This window comes from Hordeum vulgare, chromosome 7H (genome assembly GCF_904849725.1).
Source record: "Hordeum vulgare subsp. vulgare chromosome 7H, MorexV3_pseudomolecules_assembly, whole genome shotgun sequence".
Lineage (NCBI taxonomy): Eukaryota > Viridiplantae > Streptophyta > Magnoliopsida > Poales > Poaceae > Hordeum > Hordeum vulgare.
Genome location: NC_058524.1, coordinates 112,700,765 through 112,722,413, shown reverse-complemented (window position 1 = coordinate 112,722,413; position 21,649 = coordinate 112,700,765). Strand labels below are relative to the sequence as shown.

At 45.5% G+C, this 21,649-nt stretch overlaps 2 protein-coding genes and 1 pseudogene across 2 annotated transcripts; 1 reads left to right on the top strand and 2 right to left on the bottom strand.

Moving 5' to 3' along the window:
* Positions 1 to 557: 557 nt before the first annotated feature.
* On the bottom strand, positions 558 to 899 carry LOC123408432. Its single transcript, XM_045101544.1, has one exon. It carries the CDS (start codon positions 897 to 899, stop codon positions 558 to 560), a length of 342 nt encoding a protein of 113 aa, XP_044957479.1.
* Positions 900 to 2,829: 1,930 nt separating this feature from the next.
* LOC123409936 lies at positions 2,830 to 12,493 on the bottom strand (annotated as a pseudogene).
* Positions 12,494 to 13,859: 1,366 nt separating this feature from the next.
* LOC123409935 (putative 1-phosphatidylinositol-3-phosphate 5-kinase FAB1C) lies at positions 13,860 to 21,426 on the top strand. The gene is made up of 11 exons (XM_045102804.1): positions 13,860 to 14,435; positions 14,512 to 15,273; positions 15,369 to 15,522; positions 15,614 to 15,949; positions 16,196 to 16,954; positions 17,047 to 17,381; positions 17,456 to 17,582; positions 17,922 to 18,083; positions 18,193 to 19,524; positions 19,617 to 19,883; positions 20,858 to 21,426. Exons 1-11 carry the CDS (start codon positions 14,179 to 14,181, stop codon positions 21,110 to 21,112), a joined length of 4,746 nt encoding a protein of 1,581 aa, XP_044958739.1. The 5' UTR covers positions 13,860 to 14,178; the 3' UTR covers positions 21,113 to 21,426.
* Positions 21,427 to 21,649: the final 223 nt, after the last annotated feature.

The following is a 21,649-nucleotide window of genomic DNA, read 5'->3' as shown; positions in this document are numbered from 1 at the left end:
GGACAAACCATGGAAGAGATCACATGAAGTCTATAAAACTATTATCCCATCTACTAACAAAAAGTTGCTGGAATAAATTGTATCAACAATAATACTGTACAATTGATTCTGAATATAAACAAACAACAGAAGAATTGATTCAAAGGGAATTGATTCAAGCACGCGCGGCAGCCAAGTCATCCTAGCTTGCGATAGAAAAAGTACTACACAATAATAATTGGACTACTAAATAAGGCTAGAAGCAAGATGAACCCCAGCAAAATAAAAATGCCAAGTCTTACATCTTGAATCATCAGTGCGGCTGCGCTCCATTGCAAGGTCAAATAAGCTTTGCAGGACAAATGCAAGCCGATCACATGCAGTTTCAGTAAGAGGAGCAAGCCATGACCGTGCAGCCGCGCGTGCTATCTCAGCAACTGCCTCAGTCATCCCACTGCTTCCACCTCTTCCAGCATGGGCAAGTAATATGTTTGCAATACCCACGCTAATCAGTCGCTCACACGCGTTTACCAGGAGCACCAGACTCGATCTGTGAGGGGAACGAAGGGGGGGAAACCCTAGAAGAGGTGAAGCGCGTCACGCACCTGGAAGCGGCAGCGAGGATCGAGGGCAGTGGGGTCGTGGACCATCTGGAGGACAAGGGGGCGGCGCGTGCCCATCTCGACCCGCAGCGGCGCCCGGAGCAGGTCAGCCACCCAAGCCGTCGCCTCGGGCTCGGCCGCGCCGTCCTCCCCCGCCGCCTCGGCGGCCTCGGCGACGAGGTGCTTGAGCAGGGACACCTTGCGCGCGAGGCGGAGGCAGTCGGGCCGCAGCGGCTCCGCGGCGGCGGCCAGGTCGGCGGCGCCCACGGTCGCGATCTCCCGCACGATCTCCGCGGCCGCCCCGGCCGTCGCCGCCATCGTGCCGCCCCGGGTCAGGACTCCGCGCGGAGGACGGGAAGGGGGGCGGCGGGGAAGAGGAGGGGAAGGGGGCATGCCAATCTCCAATGTCAACGTCGCCCGTGATCCTGGTGGCTAGATGGTCCCGTGATTACAGGGGACGTTGCTGGGCATGTTCTCCTCTTTTTTTTTCTTGCGTGATTGGAAGTTTCGTTGGTGGAGTATGTTCAACCAATTGTAATTGCTAAGTACACCCAGCAGACGGTGGATTAACGAGGGCTGTTAGATTAAGATCTGTGGGATTAATCGTGGGGTGCTGATTGGTTTTTTTTGTGTGGGGCGTTTGATGGGGTGTATGTAGTGTAATTCTTGTTCGATTGTTTAATAGTAGTATAGATGTATACATCAGAATACTTATGTATTGGACCATCTACACTTTGCATTCATAATCTGCATCCTAAGAAAATAACATATATCATGATTATCTAAGCTTGGATTGTGTTGCTAGTCTTATTTCCAATTGAATGTTCCTACAAATTTTTCCATTGTTATACAAGCACCACTAAAAACTATTTTATCTATTATTTAAGACGTTCACTTCTTAAAGTATGTGAAACTCATATTTTGGCTATCTATGTAACTAAACTAAATATTTACTACTATTTATGCATTATTATACCATGTCTGTTCTTCTAATAGCTTAATGACATTCCCTTCGATACACCACTGCCACCATGGCCAATCCACCAAAAGGAGACCGAACAATAAAATAACATCACAAAGATAGACTAATGGAGTAATTGATTTATAATACCATTCACTACTCTCGAATCATAAAGGAAGATGGTATATTATTGTTTTCTTTTGACAATTATAACTCTCCTTTACTCAACCTTAATAACCTATTTTCCAACTATAACAAGAGAAAGTGGAGCTGAATTTCGCCATTGTCCAATGGATACGATCAAGGCAGACCACGGTGGACGACTACCATTATTTGATGACTATAAAACTAGCCATGATGGACTAACAAGAAAATCTCTTTAATAAACAATGTATAATCCTCTAAAAGTCGGTTTAACTTTTAAAATAAATGCACCCACATACTAAATTTAATCTCTAATATTCGTTGTCAAAATAGATGGACGCGACAACGCGCGCCATCAATGATCTAGTATGTGCAACAACCTCACAAAACAAGGAGATTTGCACATCTTTGTAATAATTAGTGATTAGTAGGCAACTTAAATTGAAATTCAAACAAAACATCTAAAAATATTAAGTTGGAACTTAAGAAATAATGGGTGTAAAAACAACAAAATCAACACTTCAAAACGCTTTAAAAACAATCTATTTTAACATTGATTTTGCCCCCCCCCAAAAAAAATCTATTAGTAGACATTAGTGTATAAGAATTGTTTTTTTTTCTTTTTTCGAGAAAACGCAAAAGAATTTGCGTTTCATTGCATTGAACAGGAAGAAGACATCAGGGGAACAACCTCCAGAAAGGAGGGACACACACACACGACCGTCCTCACCAAGCGACTACAACTAGGTAAGGAGGTGCCCTCAGCTACATACACACAACGACATTAGGCCTCGCCCTGCCGCCATTGCAAGACACCTCTAGGGACAATTGCAGCTCCAGGACTGCCCAGGCCAACGTACCTCACACCCATGTGCCTAGGATCGGCGGGTGAAAGGCAGGGCCTGATAGGAACTGGTGTAGCAATTGTTGGGGGAGGGCCGGCGCTGGCAAACAACCTGCTCCCTGTTCAGCCGTCTACGCCAACGGTGCATCACCAGCCACCATCTGCCGCATCAAGTACTCCGCTTGCAGCCAGAGCAGCGCCCTCAAGAGGGTAACGGCGTTGAGACGTCGCCGCTGCCCAGTCCAGGAGGCCGGACCTAGGATTTCTCCCGGTGCTCGAGGAGGAGGTCCAGTCAGGGGTCATGCCAACGCCTCCAAGGAGGTGACGGCACCCTCGGGCGTCGCCGTTGACAGCACAGGCCGTCGATGCGCGGGGATTTCACCCCGACCCATGAGCAAGGACCTCAGATGCAGATGCAGACCGGACATGACGAAGAACGTTGGAGAAGACGTAAGCACATGGAGAGGGAAGCCTAGGAACGTCGGTAGTCGCAGGTTTGGGCACCGCCCAACGCAGCGCCAGCAGGCCGGCCACCACCGGGAGCGCGTCCAGCAGGCAACAACGATCACCTGCACCGCGCCACCACCGTGCCGGCCCGCAGTCTCCGCCGCCGGGATTCGCCGTGGCACAGCATCGCAGCAACCGTCACGGTCACCGCGCGCGTGCACAACCCAGCGGTAACCACTGTTGGAATTATGCCCTAGAGGCAATAATAAATGTATAGTTATTATTATAATTCCTGTATCTAGATAATAGTTTATTATCCATGCTATAATTGTATTGAATGAAGACTCGTTTACATGTGTGGATACATAGACAAAACACCGTCCCTAGCATGCCTCTAGTTGGCTAGCCAGTTGATCGATGATAGTCGGTGTCTTCTGATTATGAACAAGGTGTTGTTGCTTGATAACTGGATCACGTCATTGGGAGAATCACGTGATGGACTAGACCCAAACTAATAGACGTAGCATGTTGATCGTGTCATTTTGTTGCTACTGTTTTCTGCGTGTCAAGTATTTATTCCTATGACCATGAGATCATATAACTCACTGACACCGGAGGAATGCTTTGTGTGTATCAAACGTCGCAACGTAACTGGGTGACTATAAAGATGCTCTACAGGTATCTCCGAAGGTGTTAGTTGAGTTAGTATGGATCAAGACTGGGATTTGTCACTCCGTGTGACGGAGAGGTATCTCGGGGCCCACTCGGTAATACAACATCACACACAAGCCTTGCAAGCAATGTAACTTAGTGTAAGTTGCGGGATCTTGTATTACGGAACGAGTAAAGAGACTTGCCGGTAAACGAGATTGAAATAGGTATACGGATACTGACGATCGAATCTCGGGCAAGTAACATACCGAAGGACAAAGGGAATGACATACGGGATTATACGAATCCTTGGCACTGAGGTTCAAACGATAAGATCTTCGTAGAATATGTAGGATCCAATATGGGCATCCAGGTCCCGCTATTGGATATTGACCAAGGAGTCTCTCGGGTCATGTCTACATAGTTCTCGAACCCGCAGGGTCTGCACACTTAAGGTTCGACGTTGTTTTATGCGTATTTGAGTTATATGGTTGGTTACCGAATGTTGTTCGGAGTCCCGGATGAGATCACGGACGTCACGAGGGTTTCCGGAATGGTCCGGAAACGAAGATTGATATATAGGATGACCTCATTTGATTACCGGAAGGTTTTCGGAGTTACCGGGAATGTACCGGGAATAACGAAAGGGTTCCGGGAGTTCACCGGGGGGGGGGGGCAACCCACCCCGGGGAAGCCCATAGGCTTTGGGGAGACACATCAGCCCTTAGTGGGCTGGTGGGACATCCCCAAAAGGGCCTATGCGCCAAGAGAAGGAAATCAAAGGAAAAGAAAAAAAAAAGAGGGAAGAAGTGGGAAGGGAGGGGGACTCCTCCCACCAAACCAAGTCCAACTCGGTTTGGGGGGGGAGTCCTCCCCCCCTTGGCTCGGCCGACCCCTTGGGAGTCCCTTGGACCCCAAGGCAAGGTCCCCCTCCCTCCTCCTATATATATGGGGCTTTTAGGGCAGATTTGAGACGACTTTCTCACGGCTGCCCGACCACATACCTCCATAGTTTTTTCCTCTAGATCGCGTTTCTGCGGAGCTCGGGCGGAGCCCTGCTGAGACGAGATCATCACCAACCTCCGGAGCGCCGTCACGCTGTCGGAGAACTCTTCTACCTCTCCGTCTCTCTTGCTGGATCAAGAAGGCCGAGATCATCGTCGAGCTGTACGTGTGCTGAACGCGGAGGTGCCGTCCGTTCGGTACTAGATCGTGGGACTGATCGCGGGATTGTTCGTGGGGCGGATCGAGGGACGTGAGGACGTTCCACTACATCAACCGCGTTCTCTAACGCTTCTGCTGTACGATCTACAAGGGTACGTAGATCACTCATCCCCTCTCGTAGATGGACATCACCATGATAGGTCTTCATGCGCGTAGGAAATTTTTTGTTTCCCATGCGACGTTCCCCAACAGTGGCATCATGAGCTAGGTTCATGCGTAGATGTCTTCTCGAGTAGAACACAAAAGTTTTTGTGGGCGGTGATGTGCGTTTTGCTGCCCTCCTTAGTCTTTTCTTGATTCCGCGGTATTGTTGGATTGAAGCGGCTTGGACCGACATTACTCGTACGCTTACGAGAGACTGGTTTCATCGTTACGAGTAACCCCCTTTGCTCAAAGATGACTGGCAAGTGTTGGTTTCTCCAACTTTAGTTGAATCGGATTTGACCGAGGAGGTCCTTGGATGAGGTTAAATAGCAACTCATATATCTCCGTTGTGGTGTTTGCGTAAGTAAGATGCGATCCTACTAGATACCCTTGGTCACCACGTAAAACTTGCAACAACAAAATTAGAGGATGTCTAACTTGTTTTTGCAGGGTATGAGATGTGATGTGATATGGCCAACGATGTGATGTGATATATTGGATGTATGAGATGATCATGTTGTAATAGAAATATCGACTTGCATGTCGATGGTACGGCAACCGGCAGGAGCCATAGGGTTGTATTTATACTAACGTTTGTGCTTGCAGATGCGTTTACTATTTTGCTAGGATGTAGCTTTAGTAGTAATAGCATAAGTAGCACGACAACCCCGATGGCAACACGTTGATGGATGATCATGGTGTGGCGCCGGTGACAAGAAGATCGTGCCGGTGCTTTGGTGATGGAGATCAAGAAGCACGTGATGATGGCCATATCATGTCACTTATGAATTGCATGTGATGTTAATCCTTTTATGCACCTTATTTTGCTTAGAACAACGGTAGCATTATGAGGTGATCTCTCACTAAAATTTCAAGACGAAATTGTGTTCTCCCCGACTGTGCACCGTTGCTACAGTTCGTCGTTTCGAGACACCACGTGATGATCGGGTGTGATAGACTCAACGTTCACATACAACGGGTGCAAAACAGTTGCGCACGCGGAACACTCAGGTTAAGCTTGACGAGCCTAGCATGTGCAGACATGGCCTCGGAACACATGAGACCGAAAGGTCGATCATGAATCATATAGTTGATATGATTAGCATAGGGATGCTTACCACTGAAACTACTCTCGACTCACGTGATGATCGGACTTGGGATAGTGTAAGTGGATCATGAACCACTCAAATGACTAGAGAGATGTACTTTTTGAGTGGGAGTTTAGCATGTAATTTGATTAAGTTGAACTCTAATTATCTTGAACATAGTCTAAGTCCACTTTGAATATATTTGTGTTGTAGATCATGGCTCACGCAAGTGTCATCCTGAATTTTAATACGTTCCTAGAGAAAGCTAAGTTGAAAGATGATGGAAGCAACTTTGTAGACTGGGCTCGTAATCTTAAGCTAATCTTACAAGCTGGAAAGAAGGATTATGTCCTTAATGCTGCGCTAGGAGATGAACCACCCGCTACGGCTGATCAGGATGTTAAGAACGCTTGGTTAGCGCGTAAGGAGGACTACTCAATAGTTCAATGTGCAGTCTTGTATGGCTTAGAACCGGGACTTCAACGTCGCTTTGAGCGTCATGGAGCATTTGAGATGTTCCAGGAGTTGAAGTTTATCTTTCAGAAGAACGCCCGGATTGAGAGGTATGAGACCTCCGATAAATTCTATGCTTGCAAGATGGAGGAAAACTCATCTGTCAGTGAACATGTGCTCAAAATGTCTGGGTACTCAAACCGTCTAGCTGAACTGGGGATTGAACTCCCGCAAGAAGCTATCACTGACAGAATCCTTCAATCACTGCCGCTAAGCTATAAAGGCTTTGTGTTGAACTACAACATGCAAGGGATGAACAAGTCTCCCGGCGAGTTGTTTGCGATGCTGAAAGTCGCAGAGTCTGAACTCCGTAAAGAGCATCAAGTGTTGATGGTGAGCAAGACCACTAGTTTCAAGAGAAACGGCAAAGGCAAGAAGGGCAATTCGAAGAAGAGCGGCAAGCCTGTTGCCAATCCGCCGAAGAAACCCAAGGCTGGACCTAAGCCTGAAACAGAGTGCTTCTATTGCAAGGGTATGGGTCACTGGAAGCGCAATTGCCCCAAGTATCTGGCAGATAAGAAGGCGGGCAAAGAAAAATCAGGTATATTTGATATACATGTTATTGATGTGTACTTAACCAGCTCTCGTAGTAGTGCCTGGGTATTCGATACCGGTTATGTTGCTCACATTTGCAACTCGAAGCAGGAACTGCGGAATAGACGAAGGCTGGCAAAAGACGAAGTGACGATGCGCGTAGGAAACGGTTCCAAGGTTGATGCAATCGCCGTCGGCACAGTGTCACTTCAACTACCATCGGGATTAGTGATGAACTTAAATCATTGTTATTTAGTGCCTGCGTTGAGCATGAAAATTATATCTGGATCTTGTTTATTGCGAGACGGTTACTCTTTTAAGTCTGAGAATAATGGTTGTTCTATTTCTATGAGTAACATCTTTTATGGTCATGCACCGAATGTGAGAGGATTGTTCATATTGAATCTTGATAGCGATACGCATATACATAACATTGAGACCAAAAGAGTTAGAGTTAACAATGATAGCGCCATATTTTTATGGCACTGCCCTTTAGGTCATATTGGTGTAAAGCGCATGAAGAAACTCCATGCTGATGGACTTTTGGAGTCACTTGACTTTGATTCACTTGACACGTGCGAACCATGCCTCATGCGCAAGATGACTAAGACTCCGTTCTCCGGAACAATGGAGCGTGCAAGTGACTTGTTGGAAATCATACATACCGATGTGTGTGGCCCAATGAGCGTGGAGGCACGCGGCGGATATCGTTATTTCCTCACCTTCACTGACGATTTAAGTAGATATGGTTATGTCTACTTGATGAAGCACAAGTCTGAAACATTTGAAAAGTTCAAGCAATTTCAGAGTGAAGTGGAAAATCATCGTAACAAGAAGATCAAGTTCCTACGGTCTGATCGTGGGGGTGAATATCTGAGTTTCGAGTTTGGTGCTCACTTAAGACAATGTGGAATTGTTTCGCAGTTAACACCGCCTGGAACACCACAGCGTAATGGTGTGTCCGAACGTCGTAATCGTACTTTGTTAGAGATGGTGCGATCGATGATGTCTCTTACTGATTTGCCGTTATCATTTTGGGGTTATGCATTAGAAACAGCTGCATTCACTTTAAATAGGGCACCATCGAAATCCGTTGAGACGACACCATACGAACTGTGGTATGGCAAAAGGCCAAAGTTGTCGTTTCTTAAAGTTTGGGGATGTGATGCTTATGTCAAAAAGCTTCAGCCTGAAAAGCTGGAACCCAAAGCGGAAAAGTGCGTCTTCATAGGTTACCCAAAAGAGACAGTTGGGTACACCTTCTATCTCAAATCCGAGGGCAAAGTGTTTGTTGCTAAGAACGGAACTTTTCTCGAGAAGGAGTTTCTCTCGAGAGAATTGAGTGGGAGGAAGATAGAACTTGACGAGGTTGTCGAACCTCTCATCCCTCTGGATGGTGGCGCAGGGCAAGGGGAAACCTCTGTCATTGCAACGCCGGTTGAGGAGGAAATTAATGATGATGATCATGAAACTCCAGTTCAAGTTTCTGTTGAACCACGCAGGTCGACGAGATCACGCACTGCTCCAGAGTGGTACGGTAATCCCGTCTTATCAATCATGTTGTTAGACAACAATGAACCTGCAAATTATGAAGAAGCAATGGTGGGCCCAGATTCCAACAAATGGCTAGAAGCCATGAAATCCGAGATAGGATCCATGTATGAGAACAAAGTGTGGACTTTGGAGATACTACCTGAGGGCCGCAAGGCTATTCAGAACAAATGGATCTTTAAGAAGAAGACGGACGCTGACGGTAATGTGACCGTTTATAAAGCTCGACTTGTGGCAAAGGGTTTTTCACAAGTTCCAGGAATTGACTACGATGAGACTTTCTCTCTCGTAGCGATGCTTAAGTCCGTCAGAATCATGTTAGCAATAGCTGCATTTTTCGATTATGAAATCTGGCAGATGGATGTCAAAACGGCGTTCCTTAACGGTTTCCTTAAGGAAGAGTTGTATGTGATGCAACCCGAAGGTTTTGTCGATCCTAAAAATGCTGACAAGGTGTGCAAGCTCCAGCGATCCATTTATGGACTGGTGCAAGCATCTCGGAGTTGGAACAAACGTTTTGATGAGGTGATCAAAGCATTTGGGTTTATACAAGTGGTTGGAGAATCTTGTATTTACAAGAAAGTGAGTGGGAGCTCTGTGGCGTTTCTAATATTATATGTGGATGACATATTACTGATTGGAAACAACGTAGAGTTTTTGGAGAGCATAAAAGGTTACTTGAATAAAAGTTTCTCTATGAAAGACCTAGGAGAAGCTGCTTACATTCTAGGCATTAAGATCTATAGGGATAGATCAAAACGCCTGATAGGACTTTCACAAAGCACATACCTTGATAAAGTTTTGAAGATGTTCAAAATGGAACAGTCCAAGAAAGGGTTCTTGCCAGTGTTACAAGGTACGAGATTGAGTAAGACTCAGTGCCCAGCAACTGATGAAGATAGAGAGCATATGCGCTCCGTCCCCTATGCTTCAGCCATAGGTTTTATCATGTATGCGATGCTGTGCACTAGACCGGATGTTAGCCTGGCCATAAGTATGGCAGGTAGGTTCCAGAGTAATCCAGGAGTGGATCACTGGACAGCGGTCAAGAATATCCTGAAGTACCTGAAAAGGACTAAGGAGATGTTTCTCGTGTATGGAGGTGACGAAGAGCTCGCCGTAAAAGGTTACGTCGATGCAAGCTTTGACACAGATCCGGACGACTCTAAGTCGCAAACCGGATATGTGTTTATTCTTAATGGGGGTGCAGTAAGCTGGTGCAGTTCCAAGCAAAGCGTCATAGCAGATTCTACATGTGTAGCGGAGTACATGGCTGCCTCGGAGGCGGCTAAGGAGGGTGTCTGGATGAAGGAGTTCATGACGGATCTTGGAGTGGTGCCAAGTGCACTGGATCCAATAACCTTGTTCTGTGACAACACTGGTGCCATTGCCTTAGCAAAGGAACCAAGGTTTCACAAGAAGACCAGACACATCAAACGACGCTTCAACCTCATCCGCGACTACGTCGAGGAGGAGGACGTAAATATATGCAAAGTGCACACGGATCTGAATGTAGCAGACCCGCTGACTAAACCTCTTCCACGGCCAAAACATGATCGACACCAGAACTGTATGGGTGTTAGATTTATTACAATGTAATTCACATGGTGATGTGAGGGCTAGATTATTGACTCTAGTGCAAGTAGGAGACTATTGGAATTATGCCCTAGAGGCAATAATAAATGTATAGTTATTATTATAATTCCTGTATCAAGATAATAGTTTATTATCCATGCTATAATTGTATTGAATGAAGACTCGTTTACATGTGTGGATACATAGACAAAACACCGTCCCTAGCATGCCTCTAGTTGGCTAGCCAGTTGATCGATGATAGTCGGTGTCTTCTGATTATGAACAAGGTGTTGTTGCTTGATAACTGGATCACGTCATTGGGAGAATCACGTGATGGACTAGACCCAAACTAATAGACGTAGCATGTTGATCGTGTCATTTTGTTGCTACTGTTTTCTGCGTGTCAAGTATTTATTCCTATGACCATGAGATCATATAACTCACTGACACCGGAGGAATGCTTTGTGTGTATCAAACGTCGCAACGTAACTGGGTGACTATAAAGATGCTCTACAGGTATCTCCGAAGGTGTTAGTTGAGTTAGTATGGATCAAGACTGGGATTTGTCACTCCGTGTGACGGAGAGGTATCTCGGGGCCCACTCGGTAATACAACATCACACACAAGCCTTGCAAGCAGTGTAACTTAGTGTAAGTTGCGGGATCTTGTATTACGGAACGAGTAAAGAGACTTGCCGGTAAACGAGATTGAAATAGGTATACAGATACTGACGATCGAATCTCGGGCAAGTAACATACCGAAGGACAAAGGGAATGACATACGGGATTATACGAATCCTTGGCACTGAGGTTCAAACGATAAGATCTTCGTATAATATGTAGGATCCAATATGGGCATCCAGGTCCCGCTATTGGATATTGACCGAGGAGTCTCTCGGGTCATGTCTACATAGTTCTCGAACCCGCAGGGTCTGCACACTTAAGGTTCGACGTTGTTTTATGCGTATTTGAGTTATATGGTTGGTTACCGAATGTTGTTCGGAGTCCCGGATGAGATCACGGACGTCACGAGGGTTTCCGGAATGGTCCGGAAACGAAGATTGATATATAGGATGACCTCATTTGATTACCGGAAGGTTTTCGGAGTTACCGGGAATGTACCGGGAATGACGAAAGGGTTCCGGGAGTTCACCGGGGGGGGGGGGGGGAACCCACCCCGGGGAAGCCCATAGGCTTTGGGGAGACACATCAGCCCTTAGTGGGCTGGTGGGACAGCCCCAAAAGGGCCTATGCGCCAAGAGAAGGAAATCAAAGGAAAAGAAAAAAAAAGAGGGAAGAAGTGAGAAGGGAGGGGGACTCCTCCCACCAAACCAAGTCCAACTCGGTTTGGGGGGGGGAGTCCTCCCCCCCTTGGCTCGGCCGACCCCTTGGGAGTCCCTTGGACCCCAAGGCAAGGTCCCCCTCCCTCCTCCTATATATATGGGGCTTTTAGGGCAGATTTGAGACGACTTTCTCACGGCTGCCCGACCACATACCTCCATAGTTTTTCCTCTAGATCGCGTTTCTGCGGAGCTCGGGCGGAGCCCTGCTGAGACGAGATCATCACCAACCTCCGGAGAGCCGTCACGCTGCCGAAGAACTCTTCTACCTCTCCGTCTCTCTTGCTGGATCAAGAAGGCCGAGATCATCGTCGAGCTGTACGTGTGCTGAACGCGGAGGTGCCGTCTGTTCGGTACTAGATCGTGGGACTGATCGCGGGATTGTTCGCGGGGCGGATCGAGGGACGTGAGGACGTTCCACTACATCAACCGCGTTCTCTAACGCTTCTGCTGTACGATCTACAAGGGTACGTAGATCACTCATCCCCTCTCGTAGATGGACATCACCATGATAGGTCTTCGTGCGCGTAGGAAATTTTTTGTTTCCCATGCACGTTCCCCAACAACCACCGGCGGCGGCTGGGAGGGGTGGGAGGAGGGAGAAGGGTGGGTGGGGGCAGAGTGGTTGACTCGGGCCAAGGCGGGCCCGCGCGGCCCAGATCTGAGCGCCCCCAGCTCTGCCGCTCGCTGCAGCGGCCGGCAGCCGCCGTAGCAGCGCCTCCGCGCACACGCACCGCGCCATCTCGACCTCTCCTGCACGCGGACAGCTTTCCGACGCGCCACCACACGCTCCCACTGCTCCAGCGCGCGAGCACATTCCCACCGCTCCAGCGCGCGAGCACGCAAACAAGGGCCCCGTCGCCGCCGTCCACCGACGAGGGCTTCACCCACCAGCATCCTCCGGCGGCGACGAGGGGAGGGAGGGGGCTTGGGTGGCGGCTAGGGTTTCGCCGCCCGAGTCGCCCCTGGGAGCGACGCGGGGGCCGAGTCTTCCTAATCCAGCAGCTTCCGAGCATAAGAATTGGTTTTCATTTTATTTTACTGTCAATGAGGGTCTATTTGAGCTTGGGAGCAGCGTATTGCTTGACCCCCCTTTTCTCAAGAAATTCTTATACACTAATGTCTTTGAACTCGGTTTCTTGTCGCTCCTTGTAACAAAGATAAGCAAATTGAGTTGGCATTGAGATCTTCTTGGGAAAAAAGATTTCATGTGTCTCGCGCTTCTCCTTAAGAAAATATATCCAACTGAAAAAGAGAAATATGAACTACAATACCATGTTTATTACCGTTGATGCTTTGGCAAGCGATGAGATAAAAATGATCCATGTGAAGGAACTACAATGGGTATTATTTGTAATGATGCTCTTGAATCTTGATGGATGAGGCTTATAGTCACATCTTCTTACATTTAACAATAATTTCAAGGTTACAAAATGGACATTAATAATACTATTATAACTTGATGATGACTAAGGCTTAAGAACGCGGGCGTGATTGAAATTAGTGAGTCATCACAATTTTTTCTACGACTTGTGATACAATTTCATATTTTGTGTTCCATATATTTTCTTGAATTTTCATGTGGAATATACAGTATATGTTACTGAAATTGTAACATACTTTTACTATACTCGCCGTTTGTTCTTTGGGGACAACATGTCCTTATTTGACAAAATCACGAAATATGCGGTTAAATGACGCTCAAGGTTTATCAACACGAAAATGACATCGAAAGACCTTGAGCAATCAAAACAGAACACAACGCACATGTTGCAAAGTCTCAACAGGGAACAACTTTTGTCAAATGGAAGAAAATAACTTTTGAACATAGAGAAAAGGCAACTCAAACCCACAATCCGGATTTTGCTTCACCACAATAACATAGTACTGCCTAGCTCCATCACAATTTAATTTAATTCATAAAAGGAAAGAAACACAATATATTTTTTCTCTGATTTTTTTCCCATCAAGAGATACAAGTCCTGGGTTTTTTTCCTACTATAAAAAAGACAGAAGTCAAAAGAAAGGTAGTAAAAGGAAAGAAGATAAGCGAATTAAAAGGCAGGAAAAACAAAAAAACCAAAACCAACGGCACCCACCGAACTCTTTCTTTTTTTTCCCCACCTTTCTCCTACCGCGCTTACCTTTTTCTCTACTCTATATCTTCCTCCATTCCCCTCACACGCAAAAGCTTCCCTTCCATGGGCACCTTCCCCTCACCCCCCTCCGCCTCCCCCTACCCTGGACTCCGCTCGCCCGCCGCCGCCGCCGCCGCCGCCGCCGCCGCCTCCCTCCCGCAGCAGCTGCTTGACCGTGGAGCCTCGGGCGATGCTGCCGCCCTCTTGCCCGCCACATGCTCGAGGAAATGCCTCGGATGTGCAGATCCCAAGAAACGCTAGGACTAGGCGCTTTGCGGGGTCCCTTTTAGCTCCCCTCTAACGGTTTGTGGCTCCTGGTTTTGGCGTGCTTTGTTTTCCCGTGATTTGTGGTGTGTAATTTGGTACAGGGTCTACTGTGAAATCAAGAAGTTGCTAGGTTTGGGCCTCCTCGGCAGTTGTTTTTTCGTGGTTTTTGCTGCTTTTATGGGAGTTCCCGTCGCGCGGAAGTCCGATTCTTGGGTGACCGACCTTGCGATGACGGACTGCGGCGGCGGCGACCGCTCCGACCTCGGCGTCCGGCCTATTAACGGTGGCCGAGGTGCCCCCATGGAGCAGCGTGGTGACGGGTTGGACGGGGCTCCGATGTCCCCACCGGAGCGTGTCCCGACACCGTCTTCCTCGAGGTCTGCTGGGTGGCGGCGTTTCTCCTCACCTGGTCCTCTCCGATGCTCAACGCCAGGGTGGGTATTTGACTTCCTTGCATTCCCTGGAGGGCATAGCCTGATATGTTGACTGAATAAAATTTGTTGGATGTAGGAGTATTGGTTATGAAGACGGCGAGGACTCAGACCGAGGCCGGTATTTCTCCCCGGGCAGTGAGTTTTCTCAAGATACTTCTGATACGGATTCCGTGAGCACAAATATTAGTAGGCTGTACACATTCAGGTTGGGAAATTCGAGCCCGTTATATAGTCCTATGAAACGATCCGGACAAGTAGGCACAAGTCCTCCCTCCGGGATAAATGGTCATGCCAGCCAAAATTCTCCTCTATACTCTTTGAATTCTGGTCATGGCTACGATGATGGTGATTATTTGATGGATTCACCCAATTGCCATGATGAACATCATGACAATATTATACAGCCAATTGATTTTGAGAGTAATAATGGACTCATATGGCATCCTCCACCGCCTCAAGATGAGGGTGATGACTCCGAAAACAGTTTCTTTCAATACAATGACGATGATGATGACAGCGCTATTGGTGATGGGAAGACCTTTGAACATGTTAACCATGAGTGCGGTGGTAGTGATGATTTACCAGGGACCAAAGGAAAACAGAATATAGCTCATAAAGAGTTCTTAAGGAACGCTCTACATGGGCATTTCAGGGCTCTTGTGTCCCAATTGCTCCAAGGTCATGGAGTTGACCTCGTGGATGGATGGTCGGACATAGTATCCTTATTAGCATGGCAGGCAGCTACCTTTGTGCAGCCAGATACAAGCAAAGGTGGTAGCATGGATCCCACCAACTATGTCAAAGTTAAATGTGTAGCGTCAGGGACTCCCAATGATAGGTACGCCCTATAACGATTCAGCTGTGTTGAGTGATTATATGATATTTTTCATGCCATCTTCGGAGCTAAATGATTATTCATCTGTTTATTTGCAGTACTTTCATTAAAGGTGTTGTTTGTTCTAAGAATGTAAAGCATAAACGCATGGTGTCAAAGCATGAGAATCCTAGAATTCTTCTTTTGGGAGGAGCACTGGAACATCAAAAGGTTACAAACAAACTAGCATCAATAAACAGCATTCTTGAACAGGTAATGCCTCCATTCTTTGTCAGCTGAAGTGTATTTATCCTAATAGCTCTCAGTATGTCCGTAGTTGACATTAAAAGTGTGATATGTACAGGAAAAGGAATATCTTAAGAATGCTGTTGCAAAGATAGAGGCCCAACGACCTCATGTCTTGCTGGTTGAAAAGAGCGTGCCGATGTATGCTCAACAGCTTCTTGCAAAAGATATCTCTTTAGTACTGAATGTCAAGAGATCACTTCTAGAACGGATATCACGCTGCACAGGTGCTAAAATTGCTTCATCCATTGACAATGTCACTTCAGCAAGACTTGGACAGTGCCAAGCTTTCTGGATTGAAAGAGTTGCAGAATCTTTAGCTCCGAAGGATAACAGAAAATCTATCAAGACACTGATGTTCTTTGATGGCTGTCCAAGACGCCTGGGCTGCACGGTAATGCACATAGAACTGTTTGCTACCTTTAAAGATCTTGTTCCATTCCATAAAAAAATGAAGGGTCAATTCTCATCATATTGTTACTTTGGTCCTAATTTTATACACGTATTCTTCTATACTGTTTTTTGGCATAATTTTACTCTCTGCCGAGGATGGCAATCTTGAGCTCCGCTTTGTGTCTATCTATTGTGGCACTTTAATTGTGCAAGACATATCTAATACAACCAACGATTTTTTTCCTAGGTCCTCCTAAGGGGCACATCCTATGAAGAGTTAAGGAAGGTCAAACTTGCTCTACAGTTTGCTGTATTTGCAGCATATCAACTATCACTGGAGACTTCATATCTTGCAGATGAGGGTGCAACACTACCAAAGACCCCTTCAGATCTTCCAGCTCGTCCACTTGAGAAGCATATGAATGGTGGGGATATTTCCTCAAGTACTTCTCGGCAGAATTTGAATGATTTTCAAATCATTGGTGACAGAACTTCAGAAAAGGGCTGCATCGTGCCTCTAAATTTCCTTGATGGTTCTTCTAAAGTGTTAACTATCGACCAATCCCTTTTGAAACCTAACTTTGGTCAGGAAGAATACATTCCTGGAACTGATGACACGTTTTCTCACCCCCCAACATTGTTTATCGATAATAATTGTGAAGCACCTCTAGTCAGAAAAGGGACACCAACAGATTTGCAATGCCCTGATGACGTTCATCGAGATGAGAGGGTTGGTGGGATTTATAGAGTTGAAAGTGAGTTGGACAATGGTTGCCATCATACATCAGACGAAGAACATGTAGGAGTAACCGTACCTGATCATAACGAGAACCCCACCGAGTATTTCCCAACATCCGATAATGCACAGAGCATTTTGGTTTCCTTGTCCATTGCATGCCATCAGAAAAGAATTGTATGCAAGCAATCTCAGCTCTTCCGCATAAAGTTCTACGGTAATTTTGATAAGCCACTTGGGAGGTATTTTCGTGAAGATTTATTTTATCAGGTACTGTATTGTCATCCATTTTCCTGTTTGGTTGCAAGTAAATACCTAGTAGGCTACTACTACCTTATTAATGTGTTCCGTCGTTGTTGCAGACTTCGTGCTGTGAGTCTTGCAAAGAACCTGCAGAATCTCATGTTCAATGTTATACTCATCAACAAGGCAGTCTTTCAATAGGTGTTAGAAATCTTGAATCTGTAAAGCCGTTACCTGGACGGAATGATGGGAAGATATGGATGTGGCACAGGTGCCTCCGGTGCAAACAGAAAAATGGAAACCCTCCGGCAACACACAGAGTAGTGATGTCTGATGCGGCATGTGGACTTTCTTTTGGAAAGTTTCTTGAACTTAGCTTTTCGAATCACACAACAGCCAATCGAGTTGCCTGCTGTGGACATTCCCTCCAGAGGGACTGTCTTCGTTTTTATGGGTATGTGGTGGATTCTTGTATTCAACCTTCTCAAATTTAAGGTCAATGTAACTGTTGCCATTCTCCATGAACAGGTTCGGAAGTATGGTTGCTGTCTTCCGTTATTCTCCTGTAGACATCCTGTCTGTCAACTTGCCACCCTCAGTATTAGACTTTGCTTGTCCAGTAGCACAAGATTGGCTCATCGAGGAGGCTGGTGATGTATGTTTATTTGAATATAAGATTTTTTTTATTACGGCCTGTTTGGCCTAGCTTAAAGTTGAAGCTGAGTAAATCATCCAGCTTTTAATAAAAAAGCTGAAGCTTATAAGTTTTGGTGGAGTTGCTTCTTAGCCTTTCACCATCCTATCTCCCACCTCTCTCTAGCCGACTTCCCTTATAAGCTAATGCACTCTGAGAAGCTAGTTTTGTGGGCTTCTCCACCATTTGGCCCTAAAGCTAGCTTTATGGAGCAAAGTTAAGCTGAGTGCTGGAAATGCTCCTTTAGACATACTTTTGTGTAATTTATTGCCCTATTTAAATGGTTAACTTGTCTTGCAGGTAGCCAATAGGAAGGATAACTTTTACAGGGTGATTTCTGACAATCTTGAGTGCATTGAAAAGACAGTTTCAGCCCAAGAAGATGTGAGCATGAAGTCGGGCTTGTATAAACATGTTGTTGATCTTAAAGATCTGATTAAAGTTGAGTGGAAGAAATATGACGTAAGTTAAACTGTTACATGGTTTTATTATGCTGTTAAAGTATGTGGTAGGCTACATACTGTGCTGGTGGGTTGATTTTTCTTTTCCGTAAATGCACACCATTTTTCAGGTTTTGTCGGGGTTTGGTAGCATACAGAACTTACAAACAATTGGAGAACCCGTAGATGTTCTAGAGCTCAACCGCCTGAGGCGAGAGCTTGTACTTGATGCACACGTATGGGATCGCCGTCTGCACATGATGCACTCACTCACCAAGAAAAACTGTACTGTGGCAACTGATGCACAATGTCCTAAGAAGTTTCCTGAAAGCATGTTAAAAGATTCAAAGGCTGAGATTTCCAGCACACAGGAGAATATGGAGAAGTCACTAGAATATTCGCAGTCAAGTTCGTTTATCACAGATAGTGGGAAGCCATTGCTCAGAACAGAACATGGTGACACAACTGCGTCACATTCTGGATTGACCAGCATAGATGAAGTATACCACCAGTCTGTTGAAGGCTCTGGTAGTTCTGCTGGTCTCCACATTGTCCCGCACCCATGTGAAGTACAGAGCAATGGGGTGATGGCTGATGAACTTAAGCTTGAGAAGACATTGGAGAAGTCAGAGTCTTCTCCATCAAATCTTTCTGATAGAATTGACTTGGCATGGACTGGCTCTGGCGTGGAGACACTTCTAGTCGTACCTACTGCTCTGATGAATGGCTCCTCATACCATAATGTTATGGCTCCAATTAGAATTAAATCATTTGATTCTGGAATCAATTTCAGAAATGGGTTATCACCTGTCGACGATTCAAATGTAAACATAAGAAGAGCTTATTCCCAAAGGCCTCCTAGGGCGCTTGAGAGAACAGGCAGGGGTTTGTCCCCGACCTTCACAAATAAGCTGTCACTTCCTGGTATGGTTGATGGTGAGGGTCGTTTCCTTCTATCACAAAGTGTTTCAGATGTTGTTGTTCCAGTGTATGATGATGAGCCATCCAGTATGATAGCCCATGCCATGACTGTTCCAGAATATCGTAGTTTCGTGTTGCCAGTGCTGAATCTGCATAATGAATTGGACAGACCTAGTGTTTTAAGCTCTCTGGATCATTTGACGGTTTCTTTTGAGGATGAAGATTCATGTTCTGTGGATAAGGCAAAATTTTCTGTAATATGTTATTTTGCAAAGCAATTTGATTCAATCAGAAAAAAGTGTTGTGCAGATGAACTGGATTACATTCGTTCTTTGAGCCGATGCAAAAGATGGAGTGCTCAAGGTGGCAAGAGTAATGTATACTTTGCCAAGACACTGGATGACAGATTTGTCATAAAGCAAGTGACACGGACGGAACTAGATTCATTTGAGGACTACGCAGCTGAGTACTTCAAATATATAACAGAGTCCGTATCCTCTGGAAGCCCAATTTGCCTTGCTAAAGTTCTTGGTCTTTACCAGGTTTGTCACGCTTCAAGTTTATTCTCATGTGTTTCTAGGGTCCTGTAAGGTTAAATTATTTTTAACTTAACTGTGACCCATCTGTGCACTAGGTCGTTGCCAAGAACTTGAAAGATGGAAAGGAACTGAGGATGGAATTAATGGTCATGGAAAACATATTTTTCAAGAGGAAGGTATCAAGAATATATGACCTGAAAGGATCCCTGCGTTCTCGTTACAACCCTGATACATCAGGAAACAACAAGGTTCTCTTAGATCTCAATCTATTAGAGACACTTCATACAAAACCCATTTTTCTTGGAAGCAAAGCAAAAAGAAGGTTGGAACGGGCTGTCTGGAACGATACTTCATTTCTGGCAGTAAGTGACTTTACTCACTGTGTTGTGTATGTCTGTTGTTTACATGCTTGTAATATATTCTAGGGTGCACTGACCTAGTATGTCTAGAAGGCCTCGGATACCAAGATGACAAGATCTTGAAAGCTGCTCGATTTCGACCAGTTTATATGCTTTTCCAGTGAAAGCTAGATGGGTTAAATAGTCATGCACATGTTTCCACTTTTCACACTTAGTGCTTTGAAATATTGTTTTCTGAAATAATAATGTTGAAATAGCCTGGAATCGCTATGAATCTTGGAGCCTGTAGTTCACCTTTTGGTGCAGCCATGGGGGCCTAACTAGAGATAAGATAATCTGTTTACTTGATATCAGAGATGGGTTTCTTGAGGGTTATAACCATTTAAGGGGTTGTCCATGACGTGACTTAATTTTGCATGTTTCTAGGCAGACAGCACATGGGCCCCTTGTTTGTTTTACGGAAACCATAGAAGTTTCCTTAATCTGTTAAATGTTTCCTACCTTCCTGTTGCTGACATCCAAAGTGGTTATAAAGATAAACTTATAAAACAATATTGGTGATTGTGGGGAGATAAGGGAAGCTAAAGGATTGATGTGAAGATGTACAGCCCTTTGATGAGCCTGCAACATGTGGTTCTTCAGAGCAGATTATCGAACTTGCAGCCACGCATGTCTTGTTTTCTGTTTCTAAAAGTTGAAACATTGTTGCCAGACTGGTCGATGATTTTGGTTGGTCAAGGTGGCAACTATCAGTTGAGTTATTAGTTCATTTGGCTATTCGGATCTGGCTTGCCCAAGTCAACGGCCACCCTGGGCTTGGCTTAGCATCTTTAATATATTTTCCATATCTGTTTGACAAAATCAATCTTTAATATATTGTTTAGGTGTAGCATATGAAGTGAATATTGTATGTCTCCAGTTGCTCTTTGGCATGCACGATCTATTCTCATTGGTGCTGCCTGTTTCCTTGTTCGCAGTCGGTGGGTGTGATGGATTATTCCCTGTTGGTTGGCATCGACGAGGAGAAGAAAGAGCTGGTGATGGGAATCATTGACTATCTCCGGCAGTATACGTGGGACAAGCAGCTGGAGACCTGGGTGAAGGCGTCGGGGATTCTAGGGGGCTCCAAGGACGGGATGCCCACCATCATTTCTCCAGACCAGTACAAGAAGAGGTTCAGGAAGGCCATGTCAAAGTACTTCCTGACTGTCCCCGACCAATGGTCACCTTGAATCGTCGTCACTTGATGCCTGCTGTTATTTGCCTATTGGCGTGCAAGATGGGGTGATGGCGACTGGGAAGCGGCCCATTGTTTTCTTCGTTTTTCTTTGGTTTTGTTAGGATGATAGTCCATCGATCTGCGCCTTTTGTATGTTATTTTTGCTCGCATCAGGCAGGATTGGGGTCGCTGGAGAGGGGGCGTACGGTAAAGGTTGTCCCCATCCTGGCAGAGCCTAGGGATCGATATGTGTATATTATATATAACAAATGCTACACTGTAACATGAAATGAAATGCAGAGGAATTAAAATGCGTGAGTTTCCTTACAAAGACAACAATTGATCCTTTCTTGGCTGATGCTCTTAACAACGAACTTAATACTCCCTATGTACCTAAATAATTGTAGTTAAAAAAACTAGTCTAGTTCTTTCCAACTATAATTATTTAGGTATAGGGAGTAGTTAGTACAGCCTCCATTCAATAATATGGTGTGTACAGGCTTTCATAAACTTATTTTTAAGAAAATTTTCAATCTATTCATCATTAATC

Excerpts from the sequence above, each read along its gene's own strand:
- LOC123408432 (XM_045101544.1), bottom strand. The coding sequence starts at position 899 with ATGGCGGCGACGGCCGGGGCGGCCGCGGAGATCGTGCGGGAGATCGCG.
- LOC123409935 (XM_045102804.1), top strand. The coding sequence starts at position 14,179 with ATGGGAGTTCCCGTCGCGCGGAAGTCCGATTCTTGGGTGACCGACCTT. Across the intron at positions 17,382-17,455 it reads GACTGTCTTCGTTTTTATGG|GTTCGGAAGTATGGTTGCTG; the intron begins GTATGTGGTGGA and ends CTCCATGAACAG. Across the intron at positions 19,525-19,616 it reads AAGTTCTTGGTCTTTACCAG|GTCGTTGCCAAGAACTTGAA; the intron begins GTTTGTCACGCT and ends TCTGTGCACTAG.